The sequence below is a fragment of the Argopecten irradians genome, chromosome 1 (assembly GCF_041381155.1).
Source record: "Argopecten irradians isolate NY chromosome 1, Ai_NY, whole genome shotgun sequence".
Lineage (NCBI taxonomy): Eukaryota > Metazoa > Mollusca > Bivalvia > Pectinida > Pectinidae > Argopecten > Argopecten irradians.
Genome location: NC_091134.1, coordinates 1,045,060 through 1,070,276, shown reverse-complemented (window position 1 = coordinate 1,070,276; position 25,217 = coordinate 1,045,060). Strand labels below are relative to the sequence as shown.

Here is a 25,217-nt window from a genome sequence, read left to right as displayed (position 1 = left end):
TGGAAATTAAAAGGAGACATGACATTGACAACAGGTAAGGAACAATCGGGTGGAAATTAAAAGGAGACATGACATTGACAACAGGTAAGGAACAATCGGGTGGAAATTAAAAGGAGACATGACATTGACAACAGGTAAGGAATAATCAGGTGGAAATTAAAAGGAGACTTGACATTGACAACAGGTAAGGAACAATCGGGTGGAAATTAAAAGGAGACATGACATTGACAACAGGTAAGGAAAATCGGGTGGAAATTAAAAGGAGACATGACATTGACAACAGGTAAGGAACAATCGGGTGGAAATTAAAAGGAGACATGACATTGACAACAGGTAAGGAACAATCGGATGGAAATTAAAAGGAGACATGACATTGACAACAGGTAAGGAACAATCGGATGGAAATTAAAAGGAGACATGACATTGACAACAGGTAAGGAACAATCGGATGGAAATTAAAAGGAGACATGACATTGACAACAGGTAAGGAATAATCGGATGGAAATTAAAAGGAGACATGACATTGACAACAGGTAAGGAATAATCGGGTGGAAATTAAAAGGAGACATGACATTGACAACAGGTAAGGAATAATCGGGTGGAAATTAAAAGGAGACATGACATTGACAACAGGTAAGGAATAATCGGGTGGAAATTAAAAGGAGACATGACATTGACAACAGGTAAGGAACAATCGGTGGAAATTAAAAGGAGACATGACATTGACAACAGGTAAGGAACAATCGGGTGGAAATTAAAAGGAGACATGACATTGACAACAGGTAAGGAATAATCGGGTGGAAATTAAAAGGAGACATGACATTGACAACAGGTAAGGAACAATCGGGTGGAAATTAAAAGGAGACATGACATTGACAACAGGTAAGGAACAATCGGGTGGAAATTAAAAGGAGACATGACATTGACAACAGGTAAGGAACAATCGGGTGGAAATTAAAAGGAGACATGACATTGACAACAGGTAAGGAATAATCGGGTGGAAATTAAAAGGAGACATGACATTGACAACAGGTAAGGAATAATCGGGTGGAAATTAAAAGGAGACATGACATTGACAACAGGTAAGGAACAATCGGATGGAAATTAAAAGGAGACATGACATTGACAACAGGTAAGGAACAATCGGATGGAAATTAAAAGGAGATATGACAATGACAACAGGTAAGGAATAATCGGGTGGAAATTAAAAGGAGACATGACATTGACAACAGGTAAGGAACAATCGGGTGGAAATTAAAAGGAGACATGACATTGACAACAGGTAAGGAACAATCGGGTGGAAATTAAAAGGAGACATGACATTGACAACAGTAAGGAACAATCGGGTGGAAATTAAAAGGAGACATGACATTGACAACAGGTAAGGAACAATCGGATGGAAATTAAAAGGAGACATGACATTGACAACAGGTAAGGAACAATCGGGTGGAAATTAAAAGGAGACATGACATTGACAACAGGTAAGGAACAATCGGGTGGAAATTAAAAGGAGACATGACATTGACAACAGGTAAGGAACAATCGGGTGGAAATTAAAAGGAGACATGACATTGACAACAGGTAAGGAACAATCGGATGGAAATTAAAAGGAGACATGACATTGACAACAGGTAAGGAATAATCGGGTGGAAATTAAAAGGAGACATGACATTGACAACAGGTAAGGAACAATCGGGTGGAAATTAAAAGGAGACATGACATTGACAACAGGTAAGGAACAATCGGGTGGAAATTAAAAGGAGACATGACATTGACAACAGGTAAGGAACAATCGGGTGGAAATTAAAAGGAGACATGACATTGACAACAGGTAAGGAACAATCGGGTGGAAATTAAAAGGAGACATGACATTGACAACAGGTAAGGAACAATCGGGTGGAAATTAAAAGGAGACATGACATTGACAACAGGTAAGGAATAATCGGATGGAAATTAAAAGGAGACATGACATTGACAACAGGTAAGGAATAATCGGATGGAAATTAAAAGGAGACATGACATTGACAACAGGTAAGGAACAATCGGATGGAAATTAAAAGGAGACATGACATTGACAACAGGTAAGGAATAATCGGGTGGAAATTAAAAGGAGACATGACATTGACAACAGGTAAGGAATAATCGGGTGGAAATTAAAAGGAGACATGACATTGACAACAGGTAAGGAACAATCGGGTGGAAATTAAAAGGAGACATGACATTGACAACAGGTAAGGAATAATCGGGTGGAAATTAAAAGGAGACTTGACATTGACAACAGGTAAGGAACAATCGGGTGGAAATTAAAAGGAGACATGACATTGACAACAGGTAAGGGAATAATCGGTGGAAATTAAAAGGAATGACATGACATTGACATGACATTGACAACGGTAAGGAATAATCGGGTGGAAATTAAAAGGAGACATGACATTGACAACAGGTAAGGAACAATCGGGTGGAAATTAAAAGGAGACATGACATTGACAACAGGTAAGGAATAAATCGGGTGGAAATTAAAAGGAGACATGACATTGACAACAGGTAAGGAACAATCGGATGGAAATTAAAAGGAGACATGACATTGACAACAGGTAAGGAACAATCGGGTGGAAATTAAAAGGAGACATGACATTGACAACAGGTAAGGAACAATCGGTGGAAATTAAAGAGACAACATGAAAAATTAAAAGGAGACATGACATGACAACAGGTAAGGAACAATCGGGTGGAAATTAAAAGGAGACATGACATTGACAACAGGTAAGGAACAATCGGGTGGAAATTAAAAGGAGACATGACATTGACAACAGGTAAGGAACAATCGGGTGGAAATTAAAAGGAGACATGACATTGACAACAGGTAAGGAATAATCGGGTGGAAATTAAAAGGAGACATGACATTGACAACAGGTAAGGAACAATCGGGTGGAAATTAAAAGGAGACATGACATTGACAACAGGTAAGGAACAATCGGGTGGAAATTAAAAGGAGACATGACATTGACAACAGGTAAGGAACAATCGGGTGGAAATTAAAAGGAGACATGACATTGACAACAGGTAAGGAATAATCGGGGGAAATTAAAAGGAGACATGACATTGACAACAGGTAAGGAATAATCGGATGGAAATTAAAAGGAGACATGACATTGACAACAGGTAAGGAATAATCGGGTGGAAATTAAAAGGAGACATGACATTGACAACAGGTAAGGAACAATCGGTAGGAAATTAAAAGGAGACATGACATTGACAACAAGTAAGGAATAATCGGGTGGAAATTAAAAGGAGGACATGACATTGACAACAGGTAAGGAACAATCGGGTGGAAATTAAAAGGAGACATGACATTGACAACAGGTAAGGAATAATCGGATGGAAATTAAAAGGAGACATGACATTGACAACAGGTAAGGAACAATCGGGTGGAAATTAAAAGGAGACATGACATTGACAACAGGTAAGGAATAATCGGGTGGAAATTAAAAGGAGACATGACATTGACAACAGGTAAGGAATAATCGGATGGAAATTAAAAGGAGACATGACATTGACAACAGGTAAGGAACAATCGGATGGAAATTAAAAGGAGACATGACATTGACAACAGGTAAGGAATAATCGGGTGGAAATTAAAAGGAGACATGACATTGACAACAGGTAAGGAATAATCGGTAGGAAATTAAAAGGAGACATGACATTGACAACAGGTAAGGAACAATCGGGTGGAAATTAAAAGGAGACATGACATTGACAACAGGTAAGGAATAATCGGGTGGAAATTAAAAGGAGACATGACATTGACAACAGGTAAGGAATAATCGGGTGGAAATTAAAAGGAGACATGACATTGACAACAGGTAAGGAACAATCGGGATGGAAATTAAAAGGAGACATGACATTGACAACAGGTAAGGAACAATCGGGTGGAAATTAAAAGGAGACATGACATTGACAACAGGTAAGGAACAATCGGGTGGAAATTAAAAGGAGACATGACATTGACAACAGGTAAGGAACAATCGGGTGGAAATTAAAAGGAGACATGACATTGACAACAGGTAAGGAACAATCGGGTGGAAATTAAAAGGAGACATGACATTGACAACAGGTAAGGAACAATCGGATGGAAATTAAAAGGAGACATGACATTGACAACAGGTAAGGAACAATCGAGAGGAAATTAAAAGGAGACATGACATTGACAACAGGTAAGGAACAATCGGGTGGAAATTAAAAGGAGACATGACATTGACAACAGGTAAGGAACAATCGGGAGGAAATTAAAAGGAGATATGACATTGACAACATGTAAGGAATAATCGGGTGGAAATTAAAAGGAGACATTGATTTGAGATCATGCTTTTATGATGTTTATTGTATTGGTGAGAGATTTAGAGAGCGGAAACTGCAGGTAAGCAACCAAAGAAAAGATATCAAATACTGAATTGAAAGCAAAATGAAAACCATGGTTGCATGATATGTACAAAATCAATTCCCCGTTGGATAAGGTCATTTGACTTTCGTTTAATTCATATAAAGTATTTCTTTCTTTTCTTTTTCTTTCTCACAAAAGGAATCATCACGTGAAAGCAGATACACCAAGCCAACTTAAGGTGTATAAAATCATTATCCTGGTGCTTCGTTAAAAGGAAAGCCACCCCATGTTCTTTTTCCCTTGTCAGACAACTCTTTCATGTTGTACTTGAGCTCATATTTTCATGTGTCAATTTTTCGAAGCACAAGGTTGGTTTGCTGTGAGCCATACCTTCCAATATAATTTCACTATAAAAGAAACCTTGTCACTGTTTGACAAATAATATAGATTATATCAGTTTTGATACTGTGCTGACATTAACAACAGAACACGTATAGGACACGCGATCTGTTTGTTTCATCTAGATAAAGAAAGAATTCATTTATTTCAAATGTTTTGAATCAATTCAGTCAGATTAGATGAGAGAACTCTTTTATCGTAAGACTAAACATACCTAAGATACCGTCTGATTATTGTAATCGATTAATTAGAGAAATATTCGAGGCGTTTCAAGGAAGATGGTTGGGTATATATCAATAATCATATGACGATTTAGCTAATGATTAGAAAGTGAACAATGCTGTGGAACTACCTTTACTCTGAATTTTGTTAATGCGGCCTGATGTACTAATTGGCTAACTCCGCTACCTGAACTTGAGTATGTTAAAATCGATCGGTGCTACAAGAGAAAGGAATTCGGTAACTTAGCCTCTTGTCAGCTTCACGGATTTGTAGATACTAGTGACGTTGGATATGGCATGGTATTTTATCTACGACTTGTTGGAGGGAAATGGACGAATTCAATGTTCGTTCTTGTTCGGGAAGGCGAAAGTTGCTCCACTAAAGGCAGTGACAATACCCCGAATGGAACTTACAGCTGCGTATTCTCTGGTGAAGTTGTGCAGGATGTTGAAAGAACAGCTGAACTACAGCATATACCGATTCTTCTTTTGGACAGACAGTACATATGTCTTGAAATTTATTGCCAACAAGAATCTGCGCTTTCAAACGTTTGTAGCTAACTGCATAACTCTTTTCCATGAAGCTGCCATAGAAGATGACTGGCATTATATCAACACCAAAGAAAATCCAACTGATGTCGCCTCGAGAGGAACAAGCATCTCAAAGTTGTCATACACAAGGACAAATGGACCAGAATTCTTATGGAAACCGGAAAGTGCCTTGCCTATCGTAGAAAGGGACACTGGTGACACAGACACTGCTAACGATCCCGAAATATAAAAAAGACATCGTGTGCTTCATTGGTTGTTTCGGACAATGGGACAAACACTGGCGTAGAAAAATCAAAGTCCACAGATTATTCGGTATTAAATCATGTTGACCTTTAAGTAATATTTCACGGTAATATATTAAGAATGCATAGCCTATCAATGTTGTATAATCCGTGACCGGAGATTTATATTCACACGCTTTCTATGGATATCGTGATCATAGGAACGTCCAAAATTCATGTTTTTAAATTAAAATCATATTCAACAGATATGTGTATCTATTTTTGTTTACTTACTTACTTATGTTACATTGTTAAATTTTGTGTGTATGTTGATTACAAAACAACATACGTAGACTCGTCTACATTCAATACAGTTGTTTTTTCTCAACGGTCAATGGCCTTTCTCCACGACCTACAATACATATAACCAAAGCCAAGGCGGCGTTGTGTAGGACTTATCAATTAAAAAGAAAGGTCCTATTGCCTTGTTCTATGTGAGGTATGGCTATTATTTTGAATCAGACATTGTTCACAAGAATCAGTGTTGCATACCATTATATTTTAATAGATTACATTTAATCCTTTTTTTACTTATAGAAATAGCCATAGGGTCTTTTGAAAACAAAAACAGCAGTTCTTTAAAATGTCAATTTCATTAATTTGTCAAATGATTAGATGTGTTTATCAGAGTAAGAAGAACATATCTTGTCAGATAAAACGGAACTGTATAAAGGACCTTGGTTCCTCTTTACAACTGATCAATGGCGGTCATTGGTGCTATGTTGCAGTAACCGCGTCGCACCGAAAACACCTAATGTAACATAGAGGTCGAACTAATCATGTCATGGAAAGATTGCAATGTCGATAAAAACACATGCCACATCTCCAAACGCACATCTTAAGCACACATATGAATACAAAATATACTAATAAAATAATCAGAACAGATAATGCGAGATGTTTGTTTTGGAAGTCTGTGGTATATTCGTATTCTTGTAATTGAGGTCCTGTTAAGATTTGTAAAGTGTGAGGTGTTTGTTTTGGGAGGCTGTGGTATATTCGTGTTCTTGTAATTGAGGTCCTGTTATTATTTGTAAAGTGTGAGGTGTTTGTTTTGGGAGGCTGTGGTATATTCGTGTTCTTGTAATTGAGGAACTGTTAATATTTGTAAAGTGTGAGGTGTTTGTTTTAGGAGGCTGTGGTATATTCGTGTTCTTGTAATTGAGGAACTGTTAATATTTGTATAGTGTGAGGTGTTTGTTTTAGGAGGCTGTGGTATATTCGTGTTCTTGTAATTGAGGAACTGTTAATATTTGTAAAGTGTGAGGTGTTTGTTTTGGGAGGCTGTGGTATATTCGTGTTCTTGTAATTGAGGAACTGTTATTATTTGTAAAGTGTGAGGTGTTTGTTTTAGGAGGCTGTGGTATATTCGTGTTCTTGTAATTGAGGAACTGTTAATATTTGTATAGTGTGAGGTGTTTGTTTTAGGAGGCTGTGGTATATTCGTGTTCTTGTAATTGAGGAACTGTTAATATTTGTATAGTGTGAGGTGTTTGTTTTAGGAGGCTGTGGTATATTCGTGTTCTTGTAATTGAGGAACTGTTGTTATTTGTATAGTGTGAGGTGTTTGTTTTAGGAGGCTGTGGTATATTCGTGTTCTTGTAATTGAGGAACTGTTGTTATTTGTATAGTGTGTGGTGTTTGTTTTACGAGGCTGTGGTATATTCGTGATCTTGTAATTGAGGAACTGTTGTTATTTGTATAGTGTGTGGTGTTTGTTTTGGGAGGCTGTGGTATATTAGTATTCTTGTAATTGAGGAAACGTTGTCATGTGTAAAGCGCTATCCAAATAAAACGTTCTGCCGATGACTGTTGCCGACGACAACAGCCAAACCCGTTCATATACTACTTATAATGGGCAAAGCAACGGCAAAAACGACCACTTTAATAGACTATGACGTTACACGGCCAGGGCAGAACCCTGAGCCTTCTTTACAAGGGCGATCCACGGAAACATTAACTGTTACTGCTTTATATGTGTTATACGTGATAGGATTCATTAACATTATAACGAATATACTATGTAAACGGTCTACCATTCGGCCGGGTACAAAATGTGTTCTAGTGGAGCACTGCCACAGAGAATCACTCGGGCACAATTTGTGTACTTTTTTTGTAGTTTTCCAATTATTTTATTTGTATTAATGCATTTATATGTTAATTTTGCCAAAACCCAAAACAAACGTACCGCTCATGGTTCAGATTTATTGGCTAGGAGGTAACAGACATAACACAAGTACGATGAAATGCATATAAACGTCATAATGATAGTTTCCATAACCATTACTTTGCTCCATTAGCATTAATAGGCACCAATTGTAGCTCTAAAGACGACACTATTATATTTCTAGTAGTCTTTTAAGCAGCATTTTGAGCGGGCTATACGATGTTACATCAGAAGATACCTTATACGAGCTATCTGTCGAAACTATTATCAAGTAATTTTTAAAAGAAATGATATGAGCAGATTTTCTTGTATTTGTAGTCTTTTTTACAAAACAATATGATAATCAGAACTTCTGTTTGTTTGATTGATTAATTAACGTCCTATTAACAGCCAGGGTCATGTAAGGACGACCTCCCATGAATGCAGTGTGTAGCGTGTATGTAGTGTACTGTGCGAGTTTTGAGAGACTGCGGTATATTCATCACTGAAACATGCTGCCAAAGACACCAAGCACACAAAACTCACACTAAACATACACCTGTCATTTTTCAAATGAAAATACTACATCATAATAGACTTACATGTCATTATTTGTGCACACTTTGTTTGCACTTTCCAAGTTTATATCGATGGATATCTGCCAATACGTGTCATATGGAATTCCTTTTAAAGATCCTAGAAAATGCCTTGTTTTGCTTTCCGTGGGCGATACCCGAGCGAAAGACAATGGCCAGGTCAGTCTGGAAGTCGCAATTTGAAAACGATGTCGGACTGATAATTGGTATCTAACTCTGACACCAGTTTATTTTCGAACACCAATCATAACTGCTCCATGACCTTCAAATGAACTAGGTTTAACGGCAATATTGGTGGTTCACGGTCTAAACAGATGTAACACGATGTTTTGTGTTACCCGGACATAGCCGTTTTACTTGCTGTATAAGGACCGGGAAGTCGAGGAAGACAATGGTACCGAAAGTCAACATCAGCAGTGTGGCGCCCACATAACCAATGGACTTGGCGGATATCCTCTCGTCCTGAACGCTGATAAACTTACGTTTGTATAACGAAGTGGAAGATTTCTTTACAGTCAATAGAACTCTGAGTTTTTCTATTTCCTCCTGTAAATTGAGTAAAGATGTGTTGATCATGGTGCATGTGCAGCGACATACGCCGAGATTCGGAAGTGACGTAACTGTAACAAAACAATATTAATACCTGAGTGAGTGTCTGACACCTCGACGCCTTAGGTCTGATGCTAATCAATACATGTTTAACGCTGTATGTTCAAAATATGATTTTATATTCAAGATTTCCTTTTATATTTACTCTATATATAAACCAAGTAGAAATGGTGTAAATCAGGCTGTGGACGATAAACTTTATGACGTCGCTGATGTCCACTTTAGAACTGAAAACGTTAGATAATCACAATCAAAATGCTTGTTCAATGTTATAGCTACATATGTAAATTGCGACAGGAAACTATTTTATGGATTCCCCAATTATCATACTCAATCTCAAAGAGTAGCAAAGAATCTTTTTTTTTTCTCGATACTTTTAGAGTGGCCACCCCAAATATACCGGGGTTAGGAAGTAAATGTATTTTAATTATCCCGAATGAAAGTAATATCAGAGTTCCAAAGCGGCAGCGTTGGGTAACTTTGAAATAGACCGCCAAATGTACAGGGGATAAAAAGATCTTATGGAAAATTTGACATTTAGGTTTAGATATCACAGAAACTACCATCGAGGATAGCAACGTATACTTACATTTTATATTACCCAATCAACTATAAAAAGACATAATAATATTTTCCAAACTGCCGTAAACATGAAAAGTGTTACATAATCTCACTATTTTTCATGACAACACTAAGACTCCGACTGATTTTTACCATTTGATGATGATGTTACAGCGGTGACCTGTTCCGTGGTAAATGTCAAGGCCGTGGGTTCTTTTGAGGCGTCTGTCGTTGGTGATGTTGCAGTCATGGTAGTAGTTGTTGTTGTTTCCGCTATTGTTGTGGTAAGACCAAGTGTTGTTTCAGTGTCTGGTGTTGTGTATATCACAAAGCATGGCGTATCTGGATTGACGCTAGACACATCAGGAACATCAGGGATTTCCACAGAAGCTTTAAAATAAAGACAGACAACACAAAGTCATTAAAGTTCGTGTCTGAGGCTACATGGTCAGCTTATCAATATTTATGATTTATACTTTACAAGCGTATGTAATGTGTCAGGTGAATAAGTAAATTCATTTTTGTTAATAGAATCACCTGATTATCGGTATTCAAAAAGTGCTTACTTACTTGTATGAAATCAGATGTTTTGAAAGTTCAAACCACTATATTACGATGAGTGTTATACATTTACTATGTTTATGTTTGGAAATGCCCAACAACCACCGCGATGGAAATTACTAGTATTATTAATTATTGGAGAAAGAAAAAAAAGACGGTTATGAACTTTGTATAATATCACCGCTGTTGATCACATTGCTTACATTCAAAGCAGATCTTTATTCCTACATCAATGGACGCGGATGGGTACATGCCAGCGATGCAGATATTGGGGTCGTCAGCTGCAAAAAACTTCCAGCAGTCATCCCCCGAGAATCCATCCAGGTGTCCCACACCCCAACACTGCTCTCCTGTTGCCAAGGTATCAGTCAGACAGTCAGCGATACATTCCGCCCATGGTAACTCTGCGCTCGCCTTCAGATTATGACTGCATCCGTTACCAGGGTAAGTATCAAACGTACAGTCACCTGAAGGGATGATAATCACAAATAAAAACCGAAATACAAAATTTGATGGGACAGATTTACTTTTTTTGTTATTTTTAGAAGCGAAAGTCATCAATGATTTTCCATAGCACCTTCATTTTGTTCTAAAAAGGATGTGCTTTCACAACGACAACGTCCCTACAACATTGCGCTTGGATTTAATACAAGCCATTATATAAAACAAAATGACAGGGGATTAATTAAATGTATAACTGTACGCCCAAACCAGAATCCTTCTCCATCACCTAGCATTAGCGTTGAAATGAAGAGCCATGACAATGCCCTTTTTTAAATTTTCAGTAAAGTTTAAGCGCTAAGTACCTGGGGAGGATTCACAGACCGCCTGTAGCGTGTCATTACACAGAGACGATCTCCAGTTCGTCCCTCCCGATAACGTGAAACACAAATCGTCTGTGGTTGTGCTAGGTTCTCCATCATCAAAACTATCCGGTCCTCCAACAATGGTACAATCATACCACCTTGTTAATTCTGGTGTTGCTATATCAAACTTATGGAGGCCGATCCAGAGCTCCCCGGTCCTGTAAACAGCAGTGTACAAAAAACTTACAGTAAGTGGTGCAAACAACACATGTTCCCTTCCATCAGTAACATTTTCTAATCTATGTGAAGTTATTGTTGGTAGTTATGCTATCATTGTGTGAAGTTTGAACAAATTCCGTTGATGTTTTCTTAAGTTATCGTACAGAAACTTGTGAAACAATCCATCACTTAGTTACTAGTAACAGTGACCTTTGTAGTTGACCTTTTGACCCCAAATTCAATCCCCATTCTTTATTTTCTCATACGCTGTCATTATAAGAATACCATTTAAAACATGTATAGGATTATTGAACACATATTTGGTAAAATCTCACAAGTTTTATAGAAGAGAGGTATAACTTGTCTGTTAAGTTAGATAGGTTACTTTCGAAACTATTATAAGCCTGATCACAAGTACCTAAACTATATCTTAGTAATGAATCATTGAAATGAATTGGATATGACTTTTCTGTTATGGACATATTCATACATTTCAGAATATCCTCTGAATAGACTGTCAGTCTATTTATAATGAGATTACAGTGGTGTTTGTTTTAGTTTCGTAATATGTCAGAATCGACGTTAGATTTCCAATTTCAAAGGGAAAAAAACAAGTAGGAAAATTAGTTTTATCATCAAGAGTAAACGTGTTTTATCAAACTTTGACCAATGTGCCTCTTACAACATAAAAAAGTATACGCTAATTTAGTTGCACAAACGAATCAAGAATAGAAAGGTCCACTCACACGTCGGCGCTCCAATCATTATTGATGTACTGCTGTACATATGTCTGTTTCAATGAGGTGTCCAACTTAGCGAGATGCATACCAAGGCCCTCGCAAGTCAACTTGGCGGCATTCCACGACATCGGAGTTTTCAGTAACGTAAATCTTGTTTTAGCAGATATGGCAAAACCTGTTAAGAAAAAATCGGAACGTTTAAAAGGAAATGTGTCAGTCATCAGGTGTTTGTTTCAGCGTTATACAGTTGGTACCAAAGCTAATTTCTACATATTTATACAGAGCTAAAAAATAATTTTTTTCCTAATTCATCGAAAAAACCTGGAAGAAGCATTATTCTACTAGGTATGGTAATCAGCGTTAATTAAGTTAGTTATGTTGAATACAAGGTCGGGAGGTAATCGGTTACAATGTGATAACGAAATGGCTTTAACGAGACCGAGGAATGAATTATCCTACGTCATTTATTACTTGCACGAACACTTATTGAATAAAGTGTTAAATTCCCGCATAGAATTACATGTTAATAAACAATGACATAACGTGTATTCTGTATCATCGTTTGACAATGTCTCACGTACATAATTAATATAGAATACGCATCATTGAGATGTCCTCTGAGATTGATTTTGTCCTCGCTCTTGACAACACAATAAACATTATGTACTTACAAATTTCTAAACCCAGCCACCACCAAAAAAGACATAGGAGCCTGTAAAACAATAAATATAATTAATATAGTTTCAGCCGTTCAGCATGAAATATTATTTTATTTTTCGGTTTGACGTTTAGGTCATGTGTTAGAGCAGAAACCCACAATCAACTTATATAGTAAGATTTGCTCGGAGGCTTAGTGGATGTAGCATAATAAAAGTTTCTATAACTGTAGAGTGTATGTATATTTATGGAATAATTTTTATGTTTTGTTGTTTACTGGTGTGTAAACTGCATTTGTTGGACAGCAATGCTTTAAATGACGCGCGTCATGTAGAAATATCTGTCCAACAATTGCAGTTTACACATCAGAAAAAATAAAAATCATTTCTTATCTTTACATTCCAACCGACTATTTCTTTTAAACTTAATGTTCCGATAAAATAAAACTTTATATGATTGGCGTAACAGCCGGTTAATTGATGGAATCCCGTAACACTAGCTCCAATTTGGCGGTAAATGTTATCAAGTTCTGAAAGTACTAAACATATAGTTCCACAATAATACTATCTTTTTCAATCCATTGATGCAATATTTCTCAACTATTTTATTTTTCGAATTATAATTTAAGATATTCATTACATTCATATTGTTTAATGATGGAATTAAAAATACAGAAACAATACAAGTCAAATTTGATGCGCATGAACATTAATTGCGGAGACAGTGTTCCGGTGTATGTATTCCCAGTTGGTAAGGTTGTATAGTAAAGACAAAACGAAAATGTAAACATAGTGAGATGGGAGATGGGTTCATCTGAAGACCGTATCCAATATGTGCAAGTAGTGATTCAGTTAAAGGTTCGAATATCAACTTGCAAAAAACAATACTGAGGATATGAAGGATAGGGATCTTCTGCCCGAGGGTCACAAAATGTTGTAAACGTTTTATGATCTCGAGGGCAGAATATTCCTATCCTTCATATCCACATGTGAAAAGTATTTTTGCTCTTATTTATTACGTTTATTGCAATTTCATAACTTTTAATTTCTGCCATTTTGAAATAAATTCGAAACTTGTGTGATGTTTTCAACGCACATTCCGTTGTTTGGATCTCTTAAAGTAAATCTTGCTTAGTTTCTAAACAATGTTAAAATTGTATCGAGGAAAGAGTAAAGGATTATATGCACTTTTGCCCATATCTGGCCCCACCAAAATGCGATTTTTCATCATTGATACCATATTCACATAAGACAACTGTGATTTTGTTGTAGTGTTTTTTTCTCTTGCCTAATGTCGTTTTAATGTATTTTGTGTAAATATCATCTGTATCTCTGATGGGGACAAAAACGGACAATAGTGCATTTAGTCCTTTGTTGACGCTGTGACGTAACTAGGCTTAATTGTATTTGTAGCCATGTAATACAGCTTCAGGCGATATGAGTGTATTGCCCTAGACCAGTCAGTATTACACGTGTAGGTATGACAGAAAATATTGTATAATATAAGTTTATAACAGCATCAGGTATAATAATTTATTACAATTTTCGCAATACGATAAATATAAAGTTTAACAGTGAACATTAAAGCGATATACTTCACTCCAGTGAAAATTTTCTTTCGTTTTTGACCAATCGGAATGCAGCATTGACTGTAAAAATATCATTTTTTATTTTAACGTCATTAGTTTGTGCACAAAAAGCTTCATATATTTGTTTAGAGATATGACTTTATGATAAAAAATACGACGTAATAATCGCCAGGGCAAATAACTCTGTACAATAAAATGGCGGAATAACCTTTGTCGGAATTATTAGTTATGGTCTTCGGTAAATAGAAGCGTGAAAATATCAAATTGTTTACCTCATTAGATGAGATATAACAAGCATTTATCAAGAAACAAGGAATATGCTCTATCTATTTTATAGTTATAGAGAAATCATTTTGTCTTGATTTAAATATTATCGCCAAACTATTATTAGCCTTAGAACTTGGCCCGGAACTACGTGAATTTGTAATTGCAACATAAACAAACTTTCACAAAGGAACTCAAGTACATTTACTTATGAGTACATAACATGACTTTTTCTCGCATTTTAATTGGTTTAGTCCCCAGGCACTATTAAGCCATACCCACGAGACTATGTTTTCTCGCGGAACTGTGGTTTAGTGCGCGTTTTGTTACGTACGTCACATTGACAGAAATGACGTCACTGTCGCCATTTGCGCTGTTCACTGGCAAACAAACTGTTTGCGGACGACGTTTCGCAAAAAAAAACCAAAAAAAAACAAAAAAAACAACAACTAAACGATGATGTCACGGTTTGGGAACTTGAATGTCGACGAATTTACACAGTGATCATACATAATTCTAATATCATTTAATTATTTTCTTCAGTCCGTTATGTACTAAAAACCTTATTACCTTCTTTTGAGGGCACTATGGTCTTAGTCTTGTTTTGGGATGGTACAGTGCACACAAGTAATAAATACGATGTTTTAGATCTAAGAGGGGATACAGAACATTAACTAGCATGCATCAGTAAACATGGTACCGGAAGAAGAGTTACATCGATAATAACAAATAGATGTAGCTCCGATTCGACGATTATGTCTACCGGGATTAATAATGAATATTTTTCTCTATAACGTAAACACAGCGATTTCACTGCACTGTCATCGTTGTTTATTTAAGTTGTTGACGTAAAGTCGGGCAAGGATTGGCTAAAGTCGGTAAAAATGGTGTGAATCCAATAATTTCTTATGAAATTGAAAAATAAAAATCTCTCGTCAAAATCTGTCTGCGTACGAAGAAATTAATTTAAAGTATGGGAATTCTAAAACGTCCTCCCGGCTCACTATGTCCGTGGTTACATTTCCACACAGCCTCGCTTTCAATGCTTTCAACTTTTCTTTACTTTAAGGGTCAGAACTGGGAAACTAAGCAGAACTTGACCGTCGTATTAATATGTGAGAACTTTTGGAAGGCCAATGAACGCATTTAGACTGGTTTTCTTTGCCCGACTATTCACTTTAAACATGAAAGGCGTCGTGGTAATGACAAATGAATTAATGATCATACGTTATTCCCTTACATCATTAAAGATACATGAACTGAAAACAAAAAAATGTAAGCACAAGACAGGCCTGTTATCGACTGATCAAAAACTTTACAAGGGCTAAATTAACTCTAATAACCAGGTATAAAGGTGGACCTTATCGTGTAAGAGACAGGTATATCGTATTCCTAACAAACACACAAGTAAGGCTGTCAATAATGCGAAAATAGAATAAATGTTTATTTCATCTTGACTGATATTTGATAGCTGAAGATGGTATTCTTTGGCTCGGTAAGCTGTTCATTACTATTGTTCGTCCATTACAGGTACAGTAAATATCTAACGTCGTTGTTTCCTCATTGCTAGGTCATAATCAATGTTACGCCAATAGTCATGTAAGTAAAGTATCGGACATTATAGAAATTGAAAAGGACAGGAATGGATAACGAATAAATGAGAAAGATTGAGCTAAAAAAACCAAAAAAAAAAAAAATCCATATAATTTATAATGTATATAGAGATAAAGTGTTTTTTATCCTGAGCCTACATCTAAAGTTTTAGTAACGTTTTATGTGATGTTTAGTGCTGATTGGAAACAATATCATTATTATTATAGAGAATGCAGTCTCAAAGTTTTTTATCCTGAGCCTACATCTAAAGTTTTAGTAACGTTTTATGTGATGTTTAGTGCTGATTGGAAACAATATCATTATTATTATAGAGAATGCAGTCTCAAAGTTTTTTATCCTGAGCCTACATCTAAAGTTTTAGTAACGTTTTATGTGATGTTTAGTGCTGATTGGAAACAATATCATTATTATTATAGAGAATGCAGTCTCAAAGTTTTTTATCCTGAGCCTACATCTAAAGTTTTAGTAACGTTTTATGTGATGTTTAGTGCTGATTGGAAACAATATCATTATTATTATAGAGAATGCAGTCTCAAAGTTTTTTATCCTGAGCCTACATCTAAAGTTTTAGTAACGTTTTATGTGATGTTTAGTGCTGATTGGAAACAATATCATTATTATTATAGAGAATGCAGTCTCAAAGTTTTTTATCCTGAGCCTACATCTAAAGTTTTAGTAACGTTTTATATGATGTTTAGTGCTGATTGGAAACAATATCATTATTATTATAGAGAATGCAGTCTCAAAGTTTTTTATCCTGAGCCTACATCTATAGTTTTAGTAACGTTTTATGTGATGTTTAGTGCTGATTGGAAACAATATCATTATTATTATAGAGAATGCAGTCTCAAAGTTTTTTATCCTGAGCCTACATCTAAAGTTGTAGTAACGTTTTATGTGATGTTTAGTGCTGATTGGAAACAATATCATTATTATTATAGAGAATGCAGTCTCAAAGTTTTTTATCCTGAGCCTACATCTAAAGTTTTAGTAACGTTTTATGTGATGTTTAGTGCTGATTGGAAACAATATCATTATTATCATAGAGAATGCAGTCTCAAAGTTTTTTATCCTGAGCCTACATCTAAAGTTTTAGTAACGTTTTATGTGATGTTTAGTGCTGATTGGAAACAATATCATTATTATTATAGAGAATGCAGTCTCAAAGTTTTTTATCCTGAGCCTACATCTAAAGTTTTAGTAACGTTTTATGTGATGTTTAGTGCTGATTGGAAACAATATCATTATTATTATAGAGAATGCAGTCTCAAATAAAAGTGTGCAATAAAATGGTGTGTTATTTTCAAGTCACTAACACTTATTAATATACCTATCATTTACATATTTTATCGCCACGCTAACCCCGAGATAGTTCTCAGTACTAGTTGTATGTACTTACCTTTATGAACTGGAAATACAGGTGAAACAATGAAATGGCACATTAAGAAATCTACCATTCATCCCCTAATGGTTTTAAGCGCTGAAAGATCTTGGATAGTTCTATGAAAACAAGTAATTAGTAACTTATTGATTTTTACCATTTTTGTATCCATAAGACTAAGCAAATAACCATTCGTTCCAAACTAATTGAGAAAAAACATATTTTTAAAGGATAAAAAATATATTTAGGAAAAATAAAATAAAATTTAATTATAACTTTAATTCATTTCGTTTCTTTTTGTATACAATGATTTACAAAAGGAGTGTCAAGTATAATAAAAAAGAAATATGATTTGAGAACAAGTTTAAAACCTATATGAATTAATGTCCTTTCCGTTAAATAAATGTATTTGTGTAGTAGCTAGGTTATTTCCTCTCCGACAAAAACGTTTACAAAGAAAATGTCATATTCACATGTAATCATATTTAATAATATCATCGACAAGCAAACCAATCTGTTTTCTTCTCTATAAGATATATTAGCATGTCTCTTACAAATGGCATAATAACGAGTCTGAAGTTTATTTCATTCAATGATTTTAACTTTCATTCTTTTTGTTGATAATAGATAATTTAACACAGCTGGGGACCACTCGACCGTTTATATATAAATATATCTATAATAAGTTTTGTAATATTTTGGCCATGTGACGTGTGTCAATCACAATGACGGCTGTCAATATATAAATCCGCACTTAATTGCTTATTTATCATTGTTATTGTCAGATAGTGATATGTGTATTCAATTCCCCAATACAAAATCTGTATATTTCTATGGGTGCCCAAATTTTCACCAAAGTCTCAGTAAATTTAATTTCGTTAATATTGTAATATAATAATTCCTCAATGGGGATTTTACACTGCGAAAATTAAATCTTGAACCTGCAACGGGTTCTTTAGTCTCATCTCCATTGAGAAATAAGTCCATGACGAATCTTATTTGATCGGTAGTGGTGGTTTAGTAGTGTTAATTTGTCGTCAATGTGAATTTTTTTTGTAAATTAGAAATTGTGTACTGTAGTATAGTGGATAACATGACATGTTCGTTGTTTCTGTCGTTGATATGAAACAAAATGTAAAAACTCATCACAGTTTATGTAAAGTTACATGTTCCGTAACTTTAATACTGACGAATCAATAAGATTTTTTCATATGTTGTTCACTCTCAAAGATTATCAACATTTTTAGAATTTTAAGAAGTGCATATGATCTGAAAATGAAGTTGTGGTCTACAATTTCAATTCACATTTTAACAGTGCAATTAACAATTTTAAAGATGCTCCAACGCTGACAAATAGTATTTTTTTACCATCAAAAACAGGCGCAGACGATTTAGTATTTTTCTTCGGTTACAAAAGTAACTTAATTTACACTTTTAACACCATTGAAAAGTTTGAGCTTCCAATTTTATTTCAAGTTAAAATTACAAAAAATAATTAATTGCATCCCGAAAAAATTCCATGGCACTATATCCTATATTGAATCAAGTACTAATTGCGCATGCACCAAAGACAAAATAAATTATTTTATATTATTTTTTTTTGTGTCAATTAGACATAAATATACACGATTTAGTACCAATTTTTGTTCAAATGATGAATGTCATTCATGCTCTGTCGGCGGTGGAGCATCTTTAAAGAGACTTCTGCAGATATATTTTTATATACACCTACGTAAAGCATAAAACAAGAACTTTATAATGCAAATATGTAATGTGTTGAAACAATGTTTAAAGGCATCATACTTTTTATTCTGTGGCTTTGAATGCCTTTTCACAGATAAATACATCAACCGTAAAGATTGTCAAAAGATTACTGAAGAACCAAAAGTTTGCCCAGTTATGGCACGTAACTTTAATATTGTTAACATTGTTCTATCGGCGAACCACAAATATTTTACCACGAAGACAAGTACCCACAAAATAACTCCCACCCACGAAGACAAGTACCCACAAAATAACTCCCAACCACGAAGACAAGTACCCACGAAATTACTCCCAACCACGAAGACAAGTTCTACAGTATCAGCCCTGCATGGTTCTGATAATAAAAGTGTTAAACCATTCCGGTTACTTTACATGTCTCTATACCATAATGCAAATCGCAAATTTGTATTAAAACTAACGAAAAAAAACACTACGGAAAATAATGTGTTGACAACTACATTGAAAAAATAGTGATTTGCTATTTATGTATTAACTCTAATGTTAAAAAACTTACCTGGAATTGGCCGCCTCCATGTTGCCACAATGCACTCTACCAGTTGACAGTGTATATCAGTAGGTTTTATTCCCTATATTGATTTACCATACAAAGTGGGCTTTCATACACAAGACAGTCACCATTGGCAGACAGTGTAGGCAGTGTTGCTGCTATACAACAAGACACAACACGCAACACTCCCAAAACTTGCACCACGCACTTCAGACACGCAACACACCACATACATAGGCCGAAACAGTTGGGAAGGCATCAATCATTGGAGAATAGAATGCGATTTCGGTGGCAAACATCAAGGTGCATCTAGTCAGCGTAAACAGGCGAAGTTAATTAAGGCAAAACAAAAAATAAGTATTTTTACACGTCATGAGCACACTGTATAAACTTTGAAAACAAATAAATGTTCAAGGCTTCTATGACTTAATAGTTTGTTTATTTGATTAATTAACGTCCTTATAGCTGCTAGGGTCATTTAAGGACGGCCCCAGAGGTATGTGGTGTGTATGAAGTGTAACGTGCGTGGTTTGGGAGACTGCAGTATGTTCGTGTTGTGTCTTCAAGTATAGTTGCCCTTTTTATAATGTTTTATCATTGAAGCATGCTGTCGAAGACACCAAGCAACACACCCCATGCGGTCACATTATACTGATAACGGGCGAACCAGTCGTCCCACTCCCTGTATGCTAAACACTAAGCAGGAGCAAAAACTACCACTTTTAAATTATCTGCTGTTTCGCGGCCAGGGGACAGAACCCAGAGCCTACCTCAAAGGGGCGAGCGCTAAACAGAAGGCCAAAAGTAAGGCGGTATCAAAGAAGACACGAGGAAGGATAAAGTCAGTTAGGAAGAAGAGAAAAGATAAGACCCTAAATTTATTCGCCTTTTACAATCAGCGATAAGAGCAGCAGGTGCAATTCTAACGCCTTCCCTTGCTGCAAGCCCTACCTGCAGGGCAAACGACGTAATGGAATATAGTGTTTCCCACAGCCCCGATTAGCATGGCGCCGCGCCGTGCTCTTTTTACCTGACGCCATGCCCTTATGACCTAACGCCGTGCCCTGTTTGTCCCCAGTACACTTCTACTAAACTACCAAATACCAGGTAGTGGCTTGATAATTAAGTAAACAAAAGAAGTGTGACCACTCCCTGACCCCCTGACCAACACCCCAGTGGCCCTAATTAGCAGCCTTGGGCTATTTCCACCTTGACTTGTGGTGTCACTTTCAGGTCTGTGTATTACGAAAGCTGAAGTCAAGCAGCCGATCGGCCGCCTAGAAAACAATCAGCTGGCCTTTCAATAAGTTTTATGACTGCAGCTAGTGAGCATTAGTTCAAAAATAAATACGGCTTACAACTGTAAATGATTTACTCACGTTTTTAATGTTTAATAGGCCTATCTATATCGGATGGATGTCACAAGATTTCCAATCATAATGGCCGCCATTTTGGGTGTATTGTAATAGTAGATCCGGAGGTATTGAATTTCAGGGTTTTACTAATATTGTCGTTTTTAAAAATGAAAACGGTATTATTTTTTTTAGAATTTGGGTGTGAATTTATTTTTAGAAAAGATATCTTAATAATAATAAAATTATTAATAGCAAAGTAATTAAAATAAATCTAATTAAAAAGAAATCAACTTTTTTCTCTATCAGATTAAATTGAAATATTTTGCATACTACTCTAACACTTATCTGTATGTTCTTAATTTAGTGCTTGTAAATTTAGAACATTATTTTAATTAATTGTCCATTATTATGATGAAACATGTTATCTCATTCAAATCAATACAGTATTTTTAATATTTAAATAAAGATATATATTAAAATAAAGGTAATTGGATTGAAATAAAGGAATACATTTTTAATTTTCCCATTCTTTTAATTAATATAAATGAAATTGAGATCTTTCTTGTGAATCAAATATAGTCATGATCATATGATCTGCAGATTACAATTTTCAAAATCATTTTTTTCACTCAGAATAATTAAATAGATGTCCTGATATTACTTAGCAACTCAGAGAGTTTAAAGCATTTAAATGATATTAAGTTGAACCAGAATTAAATAAACAACAAGACAGTTTTAAAGATTTCCCCATGTATTGGAAGTTGTCGATATAACCTTTGTGCCCCTCTGATGGTTATTTATCGCGGTCAAGGTGCCCTTTTTCAAAACCGAGCACCATGCCCTTTTTTTCCTGTGGGAAACACTATGGAATACCCTTCCCTTGCTCCACGCCCTACTTGCAGGGCAAACGACGTGATGGAATACCCTTCCCTTGCTCCACGCCCTACCTGCAGGGCAAACGACGTAATTGAATAGCCTTCCATTGCTGCACGCCCTACTTGCAGGGCAAACGACGTGATGGAATACCCTCCCTTGCTCCACGCCCTACTTGCAGGGCAAACGACGTGATGGAATACCCTTCCCTTGCTCCACGCCCTACCTGCAGGACAAACGACGTAATGGAATAGCCTTCCCTTGCTCCACGCCCTACCTGCAGGACAAACGACGTAATGGAATAGCCTTCCCTTGCTCCACGTCCTACCTGCAGGACAAACGACGTAATGGAATAGCCCTCCCTTGCTCCACGTCCTACCTGCAGGACAAACGACGTAATGGAATACCCTTCCCTTGCTCCACTTCCTACCTGCAGGACAAACGACGTAATATGAATAGCCTTCTCTTACTCCATATTTCAACTGTCCATTGTAATAACAAACAACATTGGACACAGCTGTTTTCTACAATAACAATGGTTTATTAGCATAAAAGGCCTGCAGTCCACAGTACCAATTAAGTTTTATTTAACATCAACTTATGTATTAAGTACCATGATGTATGATATATAGGGATATTTACTTTGTTCAACGACCCATTCTAATTATGTATGGAACATGATTTCTATCACCTTCCATTCTTCCAGACAAACCACATAAATACGATGAACAGTGATCAGAGTTTGCATACATAACTGCATGTTATAATTAACCTTCGAAACAAATATATCACTTAGTTTTGTTTTATATCATTTTGTACCTTGGGATGGCAACAGTCATATTGTTTTATATTCTATTGATTTCGGAAATCTTGAGTTCAAAATCTTCAATGTGGATGCTATATTTAGAGTTGAGAAACATCCATCAATACTTTACCATCAATCATAACCTACTTAGAGCATCAGTGCGATATTGACTAGGACTACAAATGTGATCTTATTTGTTTTTTATTCTTTTAAAAATTTTGATGAATTGATTTTTGTCCTGCCGATTTCAGGAAATCTGTATTTACATTTGTGCGTTCTAAACACAGAATCATTGTGACAAGTACTAATATATATGCTTCGTGGGTGCTTAACTTACATTAAAAAATTAAAAGAAAATTATCACTGTCTCGTTTAACAGTGTCGTGTCTTCCTTCTGTAAATGGTAATTATCCTATCATGGAAAATCATGCTGATTCTAGTTTTTACATTCATCATCGTGGTATCTATTCACGATACACTCCAACAACGTATAACAAATAACACCTGCGTAGTAACGATATAGTTAGGCAACTGTCACGGTTATGATCTCACCTATTCTGTTGTTTCTTTGTAATGGTAGACCAAAGTTCTTAGGTGGCTTTTAATTAAGGAGACTGATCCTATTGTCTCCAGCCGATTCTCGTCATCTAGGTCATGACTCAGGCAATGGGACAACATACAGTTTCTGAATTTGTTCACATTCCCAGATATCACGGGAGTCGGTGTCAATTATTACCTCTGACCGTATCCATAGATTATTTACCTACGGGGATGATGTTTAGTGTAACTTGACGTTACCTTAATTATTATGCGTACTTTTCGTGAATACTGACGGTGAATATATACGTTAATGTTGATTGTTCCACTATAACCCAAACATGGCCAGTAAAACACTGCCCCAGAAAGTTATGTTACATATGTAAAAGTTTGCTGGCATTTTATCTCTCGGAACACTCTCGGAAAAACAATTATTGAGCTAGAGAAGATAATAAAAGTTTATAAATAATATATAGTGATGTCTGTATTAACAAGATTGACATATTTTCTGTAATTTATGCACATTGTAAAACTGCACACGTACGCGACAACTGGAGGGACAGTGTATATTTCGGTATTTCATATACAATGTATAAACATATTTTCGTATATGAACTCGAACATTTAATCATGATTTAAAAAAATTCTTATCATATATATATATATATTCTAAAATCAATTAACTAGAATAATTATTTTGCTGTATGTGTCAATTAATCAACGTAAAAAAATGTTCATACCCCACGTTTCAATGAATGCGTCAATGTTTTTTTATGATTTTACCATTTTTATTGGCCGTTCTTATGCTGTTTGGTTGTTTGTACGTAACGACCTATTGTTATAAATTAATGCCATTTAAAAACGACATTTCTTGCTTGTAATATAATTGTATTTTTTGAGTCTACAGTATATTCGTGTTGTGGTCGTCATGTAAATGATAACGTCAAGCCATTGCCTGGAGCGTGGGAGTTAACCCGGTATCAAAACATAGTTATTTCTCCCTAGCAAACGTATAAGAAATAGCTGTTCCGTTATTTACGATAACGACATGTTTATCAATATTACAAGCAAAATTTCTTTGTACTCATTCTAGTAATCGTTATCAAATGTAAATATAAATATTGAAGTACAACCTCACTTCAATTTGCCTTTGATCATTTTGACATGCTTCATCTCAAAACTGCCAACGGAAAGCGACTCAAAGCTTCAAATATTTTCCATCAATATGTATCTGTCCCTCAAATAGTACTCATATCGAAATCAGTAAAATACGGAAGTACTTACGTGAGCAACGTCATAAGTACATGATGGTATGAGCCTTTTGTAGGAATAACAATACGGTCGCCCAAATCGTCATAGTGAAATCTGTAAATAAAAGAAACAGATTAGAATTATTAAGTTTTCGCCCTTTTTGTCTACCAATAGTCAGTTTCACAATTGCGTTAGATCATTATCTAAAAGTTCAAACTAAAGGAGGAGTTTCCTGTTTTATAGAAGTTCAACACGTGCATTTCATTTATGTGATACTATGGAAAAAGGGGTTATGGATAGTTGTATGGTTGATATACCGATGTATTTCTAATGATTTTATCCATAACTTACTAGTTTCTTTGTTGACATCAGTTAGAAAAGATATCTTAATAATAATAAAATTAATTAATAGCAAAGTAAATTAAAATAAATCTAATTAAAAAGAAATCAACTTTTTTCTCTATCAGATTAAATTGAAAATATTTTGCATACTACTCTAAACACTTATCTGTATGTTCTTAACTTAGTGCCTTGTAAATTTAGAACAT

At 35.5% G+C, this 25,217-nt stretch overlaps 2 protein-coding genes across 2 annotated transcripts; one reads left to right on the top strand and one right to left on the bottom strand.

Annotated features, from left to right (window-relative positions):
- The first annotated feature begins 5,293 nt into the window (after positions 1 to 5,293).
- Positions 5,294 to 5,782, top strand: LOC138308555 (uncharacterized). Its single transcript, XM_069249597.1, has one exon. The coding sequence runs from the start codon at positions 5,294 to 5,296 to the stop codon at positions 5,780 to 5,782; it is 489 nt and encodes a 162-aa protein (XP_069105698.1).
- A 2,241-nt stretch (positions 5,783 to 8,023) lies between these two features.
- Positions 8,024 to 24,779, bottom strand: LOC138309272 (uncharacterized). The gene is made up of 7 exons (XM_069250443.1): positions 24,703 to 24,779; positions 12,744 to 12,784; positions 12,079 to 12,247; positions 11,114 to 11,331; positions 10,511 to 10,774; positions 9,900 to 10,136; positions 8,024 to 9,196 (listed from the first exon to the last, which is right to left on the bottom strand). Exons 1-7 carry the CDS (start codon positions 24,714 to 24,716, stop codon positions 8,883 to 8,885), a joined length of 1,257 nt encoding a protein of 418 aa, XP_069106544.1. The 5' UTR covers positions 24,717 to 24,779; the 3' UTR covers positions 8,024 to 8,882.
- Between the last annotated feature and the right edge of the window lie 438 nt (positions 24,780 to 25,217).